Source organism: Sorex fumeus, unplaced genomic scaffold (assembly GCF_029834395.1).
Source record: "Sorex fumeus unplaced genomic scaffold, SorFum_2.1 ptg000095l, whole genome shotgun sequence".
Lineage (NCBI taxonomy): Eukaryota > Metazoa > Chordata > Mammalia > Eulipotyphla > Soricidae > Sorex > Sorex fumeus.
This window is the reverse complement of record NW_026606152.1, coordinates 3166553-3181220: the sequence shown is the minus strand read 5'-3', so window position 1 is coordinate 3181220 and position 14668 is coordinate 3166553. Positions and strand designations below refer to the sequence as shown.

Here is a 14668-nt window from a genome sequence, read left to right as displayed (position 1 = left end):
TCACTGGGTGTGACCCTAAAAAGCCAAAAAAAAAAATGAAGGCAGGAAACTCTATCATTTAGCCACCCTTTTTATGTATATAAAAAGTTCAGAGGTTCTATTTATGTATATGGACATCAGAAAAGAAATGACTTGATAAAAACTCTATGAAAGTTTTTATAAAGCAGAAAGATAACTGCCCACATTCACTCCCAGTGTGTACAAAATGTGCACACAAGCATGGGTTTTAGAAGAGAATGGATCTTGTAACTAGGACTAGAGTGAATGTCTGAATGGAAGAGCCCTTTGGGAGAAAATAAGGGACCTCAGTTTTAATATTGGGATTAGGTAACCAATTATGCCAGAAATTTGTTTTGAGGTCATACCTGGAATGCTCAGGGGTTACTCCTGGCTATGCTTGTGAGACCACATGGGATGCTGGGGATCGAACCTAGGTAGGCTGTGTGGAAGGCAAGTGCCCTATCTGCTGTACTTTCTCCAGCCCCCTATGCTACAAATTTCTTGTTCTTTTTGGGCCACAGGCAGGGGTGCTCAGGGCTGACTCCTGGCTCTTTGTTCAGGGAACACTCTGCTGGTGCTTGGGGGACCACATGGGGTGCCAGAGATTGAACCCAGTTCTGCTGACGCCAGGCAAATGCCCTACTTGTTGTAATATCACTCCGGCCCTGCTACGAATTTCTTGCTGAGGCCTCATGGGCTTGGCCTTGTCTCCCAAGTTTTCCGTATCATATTATGGTAGAAGTAATGAAATTCTTTCTTGGAGAACAGATGCAGGAGGGAAAGATCCCGTTTGCAGGTGAGGAGCTGGGCACCATGTGGAGGAAACGATCCTCTGGGCCTTCTGGCTGGGGCCACTGTTGAGTGTCAGTGTCCGCCCCTAGCATCAGTGGCGCTGTCCCCAGGGGAGTATAAGTGGGGACTCTGGGCACAGCATCCCACTGGGTGGCAGAGCTCTGAGGAGCCCTTGTTCTGATGCTGCACTTCACTTTGGAGAAGGTTTTCTGGACCGCATCCTGACTGGCACCTTGACTGCTGGGACAGGAAAGTGATTTTCGACTGTGCTGCGACTTGGTGCGTGCCGAGACCTCCAGGGGTGTTGGAGAGTGACCCGTGAAATCTTCTGAACCCACCAAAAACCTGGTGCTCTTCGAGCCTCCCAGACCACACGCACCGCTGCTCTGGCACATGCAGGGGTGCAGCCACAGAGCAGGGGCTGGAGTGCCATGGCTCAGCGGGTGCGCACGCATGCGCGCGCACACACACACACACACACACACACACACACACACCCCACTTCCACACACACCACCTCTAACCCAGTATGAAGCCACAGAGACTGAGGGTCCCCTGCCCAGCAAGCACCAAACAAGCCTCCCTCCTACGTTTCCTCTGCACCTCCCCAGCTGCCTCTGGGTCACTCCCCTGGGCCCTCCCTACTCTGAGCCCGGAGAGAGCACTGCATGTCCTCGGGGGAGCGTGAACTAAAGGTCTGCATCCCAGGGCTCCTTGGACACTGGGGGGCACCGTGAGGACTCCTGGATGAGCATGTGGGCTGAGGACTGGGAGCCCGCTGGCCTCCCCAGATGGGGGGCACAGCACAACCCCCCGCCCTGGCCTGCTGCTCCTACTGAGCTCTCCTCCATCGTTGTCATGAACTCAGCTCTACTCTTCTCACACATCCCAGCTCCCATCTCTGGATGCCTCATCTCTGTCCAGCCACTGGGGCAGTGAGAGACAGTGCCCAGAGACCCGGCAGCCCGGCACAGGGTCACTCAAGTCCTTGGCATACTGTGGCCTGAGGTGACGGCAGGGCCAGGAGGCCAAGGCTGCAGTTCTGGAGCCAGGCAATCCCGAGCCCTCAGCCGCCCTGCTTAGACCCAGACTGTCAGAGAATCATGGGGTTGGAGGCTGCAGGAACAGATTCCATCTGCTCATGGCGCCAAGCTCAGGGAGTGTGGCACAGAGTCCATCCGTCCAGTCATTCCAACCCCAGTATCAGTCGTCTCTGAGTTCATGGAGGACATGGCCCTCAGACCGCCTCAGAAACCTCAGAAACCTTCCTCCTCCCTGTGTCCAGAAAGCAGTCAAGTCAGCTAAAGCACTCTGAGACAGAATGTGCCTGTCCAGAAAGCAAAGATGTGGAGGAAAGGCATCGGCAGCAAGGTGACCTCCACAGAAAACCAGTTCTAGAACTCTCCTCACCCCCAACACGGTGTTGAGTGGACAAAGCCATGTGGGGCCCTGACATGCGAGATCTCAACCGACACTTGAGCTTTCTGCTTTCGCTTGGGTGAGCTCTGAGGGAAAGCCGTCTCCAGCACGAAAGCTCTCCCCCACCCAAAGCCCCTTCCTCAGATTTAGCCCAGGAATGGTGCACAGGGCTGGGCCCAAGCCACCCACCTCGCACACTCCTCAAAGACTTCTCTGGAAGGTTTCTCCTTTAGCTTCAATTGACATTTTGACACCACAGGCTGAGGGATTTCTGGTAAAAGAACTGCAGGTGTCTTAGCACAGACAAATATATAGCAATTAGTGATTTCAGAATTTGCCAATTACAAACAGACTTAAGAATTACTATGAACAACTATAGGGCAGAAAACACAGCCTCAAAGCCCCGCCTTCAGACCCACCCCTAGCCTCATCTTCCCGAGTCCAATGTCCTGTCTGGTTTTCAGGCCCCACACTCCCAAATGGACCAGAGAACAAGCAGCTGAGAGACACAGGGACGATGTGCACCCACAGCCAGGCCACCCGTAGGCCTACAGGACAGACACTGCCAGGCGCCACTGCTGCAGTCCCCAGGGACACCTAAGCCAGGGGCAGGAAGGAGCTGGTGGGGTCAATCTCTGGCAAAGAAGATGGCAGTGAGTAAAAGAGGTCGGCAAGATGGGGGCTGATGGAGCCAGAGTGACAGAACAGCAGGCAGGGTGCTTGCCTTGCACACGGCCAACCGGGGTTCAATCCCCAGCACCCATGTGGTCCCCCGAGCACCCCTAGGAGTGATTCCTGAGCACAGATCCAGGAGTAAATCCAAGCACAAAACTGGGCACCTGCTTTGTCGTTCTCAGGCCCTGGATATGCTTTCCGAAGAACATCTGTCCGTGTCAGCTCTAAACCCTACCACCTGGCCTACCTTCTTTCCTGATTCTAGTAGCTTCTTTTGTGTCTGTGTGTGGGGCACCTTAGGGACTTTCCAGATAGTAGTGCTATTGAAATCCTAACCTCCAAGGTGACCAACATCAGGAGGTAGGGTTTCCGGTGCTTAGACAACGAGGATGGACAGTCAAGAACAGGGTTAGTGCCTTACAAAGAGGCTCTGGGTCCTCGCCTCATGCGCCCTGTAAGAATACAGGAAGAAGAGGCTTCCCAGAGCCATCCTGCCCCTTGTCTGAAATACCACCTTCAGAACTGTGCCAATAAATGTCTCTCATATACAAGCTACCCTTTCTGGGGCATTTTCTTCTAATGTCATGTCTGAGCAGGGAACCCAGGAAGATCACATCATCTGTAAGCAGGGCCTTTCATCACTTCCTTTTCAAATCTGACACTTTTCATCTCATTTTCTGCCTACCTGTGCTGATGAGAACTTTCAGTACAAACCCAAATACAAATGAGAAGAGCAAAGATCCCTGTCCTGGGCCTGATCTGAGGGCAATGAAGGCTGCCATTGGGGGCCGAAGAGAGCTCAGGATGCTGAGCACATGCTCTGCAGCAGAAACCCTGGGTTCAATCCCCAGGGTGGCATGATCCCCTGAGCACAGAACAAGGAGAATGCCCCAAGCACCACTGGGTATGGCCTCCAAAAAGTTCAACCAAATAATAGCATAGTGTTGGCTGTGAGTGGGTGTATTTGTCCCTTGTCAGGTTGAGCAATTTCTTTTCATTCCACTCTCCAGCAGGGCGTGGGGATACGTAGCGTCAGGATCAAACCAAGATTGGCTGCGTGCAGAGCAATCGCTATACTATTCTCCAGCCCCTCAGGAAGAAAACCATAGGCTCAGTCCAACAGAGACAAATACAATTGTTCACCTCTATACTCTGTTTGAGAAAAAAGAAGCTTTCACATTCTTTGGTTCAATCTTCTAAGAGACTTAATTGTTAATTTCCTCACTGAACAAAAAGAAAATACAGGGGGCTGGAGCGATAGCACAGTGGGTACGGCGTTTGCCCTGCACGTGGCTGACGTGGGTTCGATTCCCAGCATTCCATATGGTTCCCCCGAGCACCTCCAGGAGTAATTCCTGAGTGCATGAGCCAGGAGTTAACACCTGTGCATCGCCAGGTGTGACCCAAAAAGCAAAAAAAAAAAAAAAAAAGATAAAAGAAAATACATAGAGGATACTCCGGAGAAATTAAAAGATCTTAACAGAATCATAACTTATCCATCAAAGAAAATCTGGCCCTGCCCTCTAATGATTTAAGGGAGTTTATTTTTTACATCATGTTAGCTATGTAAGAAAACATACCTTTTTACCAAAGAAATTATCTAAGACGAACAATCCATAGTCTCTTTGGCTGTCGTCAGCAGTCACTTCATAATCTGCCTGATTGTAGAGATGGGCAAAAAGACAGCGTCAATTTTCTTTTTTAGCTTTTGCTTTTGTTTTTGATCCATACCCAGAAATGTTCAGGGGCTATTCCTGGCTCTGCATGCAAGGATTACTCCTTGGTGCTCAGGGGACCATGTGAGATCCTGGATCAAACCCGGTCGGCCACATGTAAGGCCAACCACTCCCCACTGTCCTAGTGCTCCGGCCTCTGGGGTTAGCTTTACTGAGTAGGGTATACTTCCTCACTGACCTGACCAGGCCTCAGATTCTTCCACTACTGGAGCTGACCTGGTGCCTCACGAGGGCCATGAGCAAGATAAAGGCCTTTAACCCCTTACTATCTCCCTTTTCCCTCATCTTAATTTTTCAACTTTAACATCACAGCAATTGGGTGGCAACAGCCAGGTGACTGGATTACCACTGCGTCCAGGAATTCAATGCAGCTCTTCAAGCCAACCTTGGATTCACAGAACTGCCGGAAGAGAAGGCGTCCTATTGGCTGCTTCTCACAAAGACTGTAATAATCCTTTTCTGGGTGAAGACAGAGAAAAAGCAAACAAATTTTTGGTTAAAACGCAGGGGCAGTGGGTAGGGTGTTTTTTGCCTTGTACACGGCTGACCTGGGTTCGATTCCCAGCATCTCATATGGTCCCTCAAGCACCACTAGGAGTATTTCCTGAGTGCAAAACCAGGAGTGACCCCTGAGCATCACCGGGTGTGACCCAAAAAGCCAAAAAAAAAAAAAAATGCAGGGCCTGGAGAGAGTACAGGGTTGAGGTGCTGGCCTTGCATATAGCTGCCTCTGGTTCCAGTCCCAGCATCACTTATAGTTCCCCCTTGAACACCACCAGGAGTGATCCCTGAGCACAGACCCAGGAAAATCCCCTCAGCACCACAGGAAATGGCCCTGAACTTCCAAATAAGTTCTCAGCCATGAATTTCCTGGACTCCACTTCCTAAGCATTTCCTGGAGGTGCCAGAGCCAGCCCTCCAAACCACGCCACTGACAGCTCTTGTGGACAATAGCCACAAACTCCCTCGGAGCCTTCCTACCCATCCATAATCATCCAGAAGAATGTAACAGGTCCTAACCAAACACACACCCAAGTCAACTTTGCCTGGACCCATGCCAGCATGGGAGAGAGAAAGTATACAACCCTTAGAGGTCACCAGTAAGTCAGGGGACCCTGGTCAGGGCTTTCAGAGACACCCCAAAAGCACAAGCAACAGTCACAAAAAAAAAAAAGAGAAAAAACAAAAACCAAGCAAAGATGAGCAACTGTTTATTAAAACAGTTGACGTTTGTCAGTTGATGTTTGTCAACTGACACCATAAAGAGGGAGGAAGGAGGGCCTGACAGAGGCTCCCCAGGCTGAGTGCAGCTATATGTTTGTAGGATGTGGGGTTCCATGCCCAGCGACCCTCAGTTCCCTAGCACCAATAGGAGCCATGCCCGAGCACAAAGTTGAGTATCCTGAGCACTGGTAGTGCTGAGCACTGAGCAAAGATGCCTCTAGATTGGTGGGTGGGAGGTAAAGGGGGCATTGGTAGATGGAAGTGGATACTGGTAAAGGGATCAGTGTTGAGACACTGTATCCTTCAAACCCAGACAAGAATAATACTGTAATTTCATGGTGACTAAAGGAAAAGGAAAAATGAAGTCACTATATGAAAGGGTTGGAGAGAGCAGATCAGCTTAGGCGTTTGCCTTGCATGCAACCAAACTAGGGTCAATCCTTGGGATGACATATGATTCCCTCAGGAGTGACTCCTGGCCACTGCCAAATGTTGCCCAAACCATCCCCCACACACACACAAAAAAAAAACCACCAAAAAACCCCAGAAGCCAACCAGTATTAGCACTGAAAAAAAATGAATGGGGGGGCATTTTGGGCCACACTCGGCAATACTCAGGGGTTATTCCTGTCTCTGCGCTCTGAGATCACTCCTGATGGAGCTTAGGGGACCATATGTGGATCGAACCCTAGGTGGCCGTGTACAAGGGAAACATCTTACCAGCTGTACTATCCCTCTGGCCCCTGACTTTTTATTTTAGGGTCACACTCAACTATGCTTAGGGCTTACTCTTGGCTCTTTGTTTTAGGGTCTCTCCTGGCAGTGCTGGGTGGGGGATGGGATGTGATGCCAGGAGTGAGGATAGCTGTGTGTAAGGCAAAAGCCATAAATAAAAGATTTGTTTATTGATTTATAGGTTTTTGGGCCACACCAAGATATACTCAGGGCTCACTCCTGACTCTTTGCCCAGGGATCACTCCTAGCGGGGCTTAGGGGACCATAAGGGGTCACAGGATGCAACTCAGGTCAGCTACGTGCAAGACAAATACCCTACCCACTTTACTATCTCTGAAGGGAACACTGGCTATAATTTTCATTTTCCTTCCCTTTTTCTCTGCTTGTAACTCAGGACAGGATTAGTCAGCTAAACTATGTTGGGCTGTGGTGGAACATTCTAGAATCTACAGCCCAGGATTGCCTTTTTAAAATAATCTTAGCGTAGGGCTGGAGAAATAGCACTAGTGAAGCTGATACTGGTTCAATACTTATCACATAAGGTTTCGTCACACACCACCCAGAGTCACTCGTGAGCACAGAATCCAGAATAGCTCCTGGGTGTGGCCCAGTCCCCAGCCCTGATTTAAAATCTAGAAAAAATACTCTAAGCCAAGAATTCTGGGTTCAATCCCCAGCACTCCTTGGTGCTCAGAGTACTGCCAGGGGATTTCTGAGCACAATGTTAGGAGTAGCCCCGTGCATGGCCAGGTACAGCCAGGAAACCAAACAGAAGAACATAACCAAAAAATACAATTCTGACTGAGCTACTGACTTCCTGATGCTTCCGAGGCTCCTACCAGCACCTGGAGCTAATGCTCCACCTCTGGATTCTAGAATGATCCACCATACCCCAACAGTTTAACTAATCCTGGCCTGAGTTACTAGTAATTCAACCCCTTATGCAGAGAAAAAGGGAAGGAAAATGAAAATGGTAACCATTCAGAGGGGGAACTGCTGGTTTACAGAGGAAAAACTTCCTTTCAGAGAGGGTGGACTGCTGGGTTACAGAAGAAATTTCCTACAGAAGGTGACTGCTGGGCTACTGGGAAGGAATTTCCCTTCAGGGTTCTAGGGAGGGAACTTCCCCTCAGATAGGGGACTGCTGAGTTACAGGGAAGGAACATTCCTTCAGTGGGTGCCTGCTGGCTGCCAGGGAAGGACGTTTCAATCTGCCAACGCTTCTGTTATGTGTGGACAATGAAATTACCACTTTAAATTTTTTTGGTGGCTCTTTGGGGCCGGAGAGACAGCTTTTTGGTGGCTCTTTTGGTCGAGAGACAGCAGGGAGGGTGCCTGCCTTGAATGCAGCTGACCCACGTTTAAATTCCCAAAGCCCGTATGGTCCCCTAAGTCATGCCAGGAGGGATCCCTGAGCACAGAGCCAGGGGTAAGTCCTGAGCACAGTCACGTGCGGCCCCAAAATCAAAATCAATAAATCAATAATTTGTGGTTTTGGACAGTAACCAGCAGTGCTACAGGGTCACTTCCAACTTGGTGCTTGGGGTCACTCCTGGTGGTTTTCAGTGATTATGGGTCGCTGGGGAAGATCATACCCTGGCTTCCTGCATGCAAAGCCTGTGCTCCTTCCTGCTGAATCCTGTTTCCAGTCTCTGAAAAAGTCTTAATGAAAGAGTAAATTGCTATATACATTTAACTGCAGAAGAAAAAATGCAGGGTTACTTTTCCTGGGAAAAATCACAAGCCCAATCTACTATACAACTTGGAAACAGATCTGTAAGTTGAAACAAGGACTCTCCAAATGGCACCTCAGCCATCTACTCACCAATGGAATGTCTCAGCTCAAGGCACTGAGACACAGGGGGGAGCTTCAGCATCTCCTTCCACTTCTTACTACGACCAGTTTTCCTGCCAAATGCTCCTAAATTTTAGAAGAGAGGAGGAGAGGCATTTGACTGGTCAGAAACAGTTCTATCAGATCCAGTAGTTTACAGGTATGTAAATCCCACTAAGGGACCTACCAGAAGCAACCACAATCACTAATCCACTGTGATTACTTCAATCCACTTAGAAATGTCCGTATCCATAAACAGTATTTAACTGTATTGGAACCAGATTCTTTGGAGGTGTGGACCACACCCAATAGTTCTTGGAGGCTAAGCATGGCTCTGCTCGGAATCACTCCCGGTGATGTTCAGTGTTGGGATCAAACCAGGCTTAGATGCATTTAAGACTAGCACCTTAATCACTATACTATCTGCCTGACCCTATTGTTGTTTGTTTGGTGCTACACTCAGAGATACTCAGGGGTTACTCCTGACTGCACTCAGGAATCACCCTGGCAGTGCTGGGGGGGGGGGGGGGACCATATAAGATGCCAGGGATCGAACCCAGGTTGGCTATGTATAAGGAAAGTGCCCTATTTTCTTTCTTTCTTTCTTTCTTTCTTTCTTTCTTTCTTTCTTCTTTCGCTTTTTTTGGGTCACGCCCAGCGATGCTCAGGGGTTACTCCTGGCTCTGCACTCAAGAATTACTCCTTGGGGCTGGAGAGATAGCACAGCGGGTCGGGTGTTTGCCTTGCACGCGGCCGACCCAGGTTTGATCCCCGGCATCCCATATGGTCCCCCAAGCACCGCCAGGAGTAATTCCTGAGTGCAGAGCCAGGAGTGACCCCTGAGCATTGCTGGGTGTGACCCAAAAAAGGCAAAAAAAAAAAAAAAGAATTACTCCTGGTGGTGCTCGAGGGACCATATGGGATGCAGGGGATTGAACCCGGGTGGGCCACGTGCAAGGCAAACGCCCTACCCACTGTGCAATCTCTCCAGCCCCTAGCGCCCTATTTTCTGTACCCTCTCTCCATCTCCAAGTTTTAAGGCTTTAAAACTGTGGCTGGAGCGAGAGCACAGCGGTCGGGCGTTTGCCTTGCACGCAGCCAACATGGCCGACCCGAGTTTGATTCCTCCGCCCCTCTCAGAGAGTCCGGCAAGCTACCGAGAGTATCTCGTCCACACGGCGGAGCCTGGCAAGCCACCCGTGATGTATTCGATATGCCAAACACAGTAACAACAAAATCTCCAATGGAGACGTTACTGGGCCCGCTCGAGCAAATCGATGAACAACGGGAGGGCCTTTACCTTTACCTTTACCTAAAATTTTTTTTAAAAGCTCTTCGTCTCTTTTGGATGAGTCATTTATCACATTACCTTTCCCTGTCTGTGACATATTTTATCATCTTTTTATAATATCTACAATAATATATTTAAACCTTTTAGTTCAGTGACATGGGGCGTCAGGAACGAGGCTGTTTCTCATAAACATTGTCTTCGTAAGATTCAGCTGTAGTCCTACCTTTCCACACTCACGGTCAAAGTCAGCCAGCATTTGTGCCGCTTGGCTGATGTTTGATGTTATTAAAACAATGTCATCAGCAAAGCGGAGGTGGTGTAGTTGCCGACCATCTATCTTCACTCCCATTCCTTCCCATTCCAGTCATCGCATGATGTTCTCGAGGGTGGCACTGAAGAGTTTCGGTGAAATGGTATCACCCTGCCGCACCCCTCTCTTGACATCAACGATCACTTCTTTGTAGAATGGTGAGATAGATCCTGGTAGTGAATCCGCAATACAGCTCACGGAGGATCCTGATGTATTGGGCTTGAATGCCCTGATTGGCTAGGGCTTCAATGACCGCTTCCGTCTCAACAGAATCAAAGGCCTTCTTTAAATCAATGAACATTAGACAGAACGGCATCTTGAACTCCCTAGAAACTTCGATGAGCTTGGTTATCGTGTGGATATGGTCGATGGTGCTGAATCCTTTGCGGAACCTGGCTTGCTCGCATGGTTGTCCTTCATCTAGTGTTCTGCCAATCCTATTTAGGATGACTCGAGTGAACAACTTGTAGATGACAGACAATAGGCAGATCGGGCGATAGTTGCCAATGTCATGGATGTCTCCCTTCTTGAACAGTAGTACGGTCCTGCTGGTTTTCCATTGGGACGGAACCTTGCATTCAGACAGGTAACGAGTGAAGAGCCGAGCCAGTGTATTGATGAGTACCGACGGCAGGTTCTTCAGGTGTTCAGGTCTGACCTTGTCTGGGCCGGGTGCTGTTTGTTTCTTTACTGACGAAATGGTGTGTTGGATTTCGGAAGGGAGAACGTTGGGAACGACATATCCATCCTGTGGAATTTGGTATGTAGGCAAGTGTACATGGCTATCAAAGAGATTTGAGTAGAAGTCATGGATAATCTTCTCCATTGCCGTTCTGGAGGATGTGATGGATCCATCAGGACGTCGGAGGGCAGTCATCTTGGTCTTGTAGTTGGTGAAGGACAGGCGGGTGTTACGAATACTTTTCCCGGCTTCTGCCGCATCTACCAGTACTTCTGCTCTTCTCTCTTTGAGGTCTTCCTTGATCGCATCTCTGCACTGCTTTGCAAACTCGGACGTTAGCTTGCGGTTGCCTGAGGCATGCGCCAAACCACGCTGGCGAATTAGCTCAAGAGTTTTCGAAGATAGGCGATTTTTTGTGGCTATCTCTCTCTTGGCGTTCCTCGCACATTCATGGAGGTGCTGAACCAGTCGATCGTATTCCTCGTCAATGTTGTCAACAATGGCATCTTCCCATGTTGCCGCAATAGTACCAAAGAGTTCCCAGTTGGTGGTCATTCTGGGAGTTCTCTTTTTGAACTTTGCAGCCCTTTCTCCCAGCTCTGTGAAGTAGAATTTTGCACGAAGGAGACGGTGGTCCGATCCCGTTCGAAATTTTGGGACAACAGTGACATCAGTCAGGCAAAACCATCGATTGAATATGATGTGGTCTATTTCGTTGTGGAATCGTCCACCGGGAGACTCCCATGTCCATCGTTTAGATTCTGCCTTCTGGAACTGTGAGTTACCATGAATGGTCTTGGTCGACATGATGAACTCAGACAGTCTCTCACTCTGTTCGTTCCATTCTAGGCCATGGGTCCCGTTGTGAAGTTCTTCAGCTGATCTTCTCGGTCCTATCTTTGCATTAAAATCACCCACAATGATCTTGTAGAAGGTGTGGTCTTCTTTATAGAACTTCTCTAGCTCCATGTAGAACTTCTCGATTTCTCTTTCATCATAGTGAGATGTTGGTGCGTAGACAACGAAGATAGAAACTGCAGGCAGTGAGCCACATCTATTCAAATGTAAACGTCCGATTCGGGTTGTTAGGCATTCGAATGAATCAATGCTTTTGGCCAAGTTTGTGTTGACAAGGACACAGACACCTCCAACACCTCTTTTATCGCATGTTCCGAGGAACAATTCTTCTCCAGTGTCGAAAACGGCATGGTGAGATTCGTGTCTTCTTGTCTCGGTCAGACCAATGATGTCGTACTTGATCATTTGCGCTTATACCATCAGGTCCTCGATGGATGCATCTGATGCTAGCGTACGTGCATTGAAAGTACAGACGATCATTTTTGTCTTCCTTCATTGTGGCAGCCTAGTTCGGCCTTGAGATTTTGTCGGCCTCTCCTTTCTCATCCTTCTCAGTGCTGCCATGTCGGTGAAGCCTTCAGGGTCAGGTGAATGAGACCAGTTGCAGTTATTGGTTTTGGCATATCGAATACACAACGGATAGCTTGCCAGGCTCTTCCGTGCGGGAGACTCTCGGTAGCTTGCCAGTCTTTCCGAGAGGGATAGAGGCTTTTGGGGCGGCCTCTAATCACCCTTGTAGGTGTTACCATATTTGAACCCTATCAAATACGGTACGACAATTCCGGAAGATGGGTATTTAGTGTCTTATGATGTGTTGCAGGGCCGCGAAGTGGCCGCACGGGTCCGGAAAGTGTCCTGGAGTGTGGCGACGGCTGGGTAGTGGAAGTAGTGTCGTTAGTAGTGGAAGTTCTCTCAACGGAATGACCATCTCCGAATGCAACAGCTATGTGTACCTAGGTCGAGAGGTCAACATGACAAATGACCTGGCACCCGAGCTGCGCAGGAGGAAGAGAGTGGCTTGGAACGCCTTCAAGAACGTCGAAGAAATAGCTAAGAGGACGAAGAATCTCCGGCTCCGGGCACATCTCTTTGATTCCACTGTTCTTCCTGCATTAACATATGCCTCAGAGACCTGGGCCCTTTGCAAACAAGATGAGAACGCTATTCAGGTCTCCCAAAGAAGAATAGAAAGAGCTATGCTTGGAATATCACGTTTCACTCAAATGAGAGAAAGAATCCGGAGTTCTGACATCCGTCGACAATCAAGAATCAGGGATGCTCTCATTTGCCAAGATATCGAAAATCAGATGGGCTGGTCACGTAATGAGATTTAAAGACGACCGCTGGACTAGAGCTGTTACCAACTGGATTCCACGGGATGTCAAAAGACCGCGTGGCCGCCCACCTACCAGATGGTCAGACTTCTTTGTCAAGATCATGAACGATCGGTTTGAGGCTCTTCATGTTCCCGGAGCAAACAGATGCCATTGGGCTACACTAGCACACGACAGGGACAAATGGAGACGTTACTGGCGCCCGCTCGAGCAAATCGACGACTAACGGGAAGTTAAGTGATTAAGTGTGATTAAGTTCAGTGACATGGTTACAATCAATTATTTCAGTTCTGACAATGTTACTGCATCACCACCAAAATGCCCAACCGCCTCTACCAATGAAAAAACTCAAAATTATTATATTTTAGGTTACATGCTAGCACTAGCATTGACATTTCTGGTTTTGGTATATAGTCAACTCACTTCACCACAACCAAAGTGCCCAAATCCCTCCATCACTGCCCTGAGTCACTTCCAGTACACTTCATTGTCGCCCTCCCAGCCCCGCCCACCAAACTGGTATTCTTGGTTCTATAATTCAGCACTCAGGGTTTATTATCAATGAGTATTTTCTATAACCTTGATTTGTTTCTCTATATACTGCAGATGAGCACCATCACTTCATACTTGTCTGTTTTTCTCTTGTTTACTTCACTCAACCTGAACTACTCCATCTGCATCCAAGGTTCCAAAACCTGCATTTCATCTTTTCTTGGGTCTGCACATCTTACCATTGTGTGTGTGTTTGTGTATTATATAATACGTATAAAATATATATCACAAATTCTTTATGCCTCCCAAAATAGAATGTAGTAAAGTCCAAAGTCCAAGTCAGCCCCCTAATCATCAGAGTACAATCTGCTCTGGGAACAGGTGGGCATGTGGGCAAAGAGCAAGCTCAGGGGGCAGAGTACAGAATCTGCATGCAGGTGGTCACATTCAATCCCAAACTTTGCCCCATCCCCCCAAAAAGATGTGATCCATATCCAGCAGGGCTATGTCGTTGCACAAAAACAGGAGAACATCATGTGACGATGGCAAAAGAGATGGGGTAACAGAACTTCGGTCCCTCAGAGCATATGTCCCGGGCAAGGGGATAGGAAGGGATCACCCCGGGTCACCCCACATGCAGCCTATCACACCCCCAGACACTGTGGATGAATGTGCCAACATTTATTTTTCAAGAGTCACACTGCATCATAACTGTAAGTCTCTGGGTGGAGCTCTGTTCAAGGCATCTGCAAGGTATGAATGAGCATGCCCACAATTTAGCCACAGCCTATCCCATGTTTTGCAGGAATGGGCACAATCCCCAGAAAAGACACAAGTGAAACACAGGGGAAACTCTGCTGGACAGGAAGGGGAACGGCCAGCAGCAGAAAATATTGAGGTGCTCTCTGCAGGAGGGCAAGACCAAAGGGGGCCCAGGTCATGCTCAACTCTGGAACCAATGTAGAGATTAAGGCCAGAGCGTGCTTCATGATGTTTGGCCGGGTTCAGCCGGGTTCACTCCTCAGCACCAACAGAAAAGCCCCCGCAAGTACCAAGCCCAGATGACGTCTGAGTGATACCAGGTGTGACCCCCCACCCCACAAACAGAGAGATGGCAAACTTGCATTTTTTTTTCTGTTTCTGGCTTTGGGGCCACACCCAGCAATGCTTAGGGGTTACTTCTGGTGGAGATTGCATCCGGGTTGGCTGTGTGTAATATAAACACACTCTACACATTGTGCTACTGCTCTGGTCAGCAAATTTTGTATTTAACTTCTTTTTAAAGT

General features: G+C 48.8%; 1 protein-coding gene across 4 annotated transcripts in view; it reads right to left on the bottom strand.

Annotated features, from left to right (window-relative positions):
- Window positions 1-14668, bottom strand: part of GRK4 (G protein-coupled receptor kinase 4) — a 33151-nt gene that overhangs the window by 17003 nt on the left and 1480 nt on the right. For 3 of the 4 annotated variants that reach the window (XM_056132808.1, XM_056132806.1, XM_056132807.1), the window contains exons 2-5: window positions 8407-8502; window positions 4969-5081; window positions 4467-4544; window positions 2401-2504 (exon numbers count right to left, since the gene is read on the bottom strand). In XM_056132808.1, coding sequence (XP_055988783.1) covers window positions 2401-2504; window positions 4467-4544; window positions 4969-5081; window positions 8407-8502 — 391 coding nt within the window. Of the gene's footprint in view, window positions 1-2400; window positions 2505-4466; window positions 4545-4968; window positions 5082-8406; window positions 8503-9943; window positions 10032-14668 lie in introns of those variants that run through there. The other variant, XM_056132805.1, reaches the window with a different exon arrangement.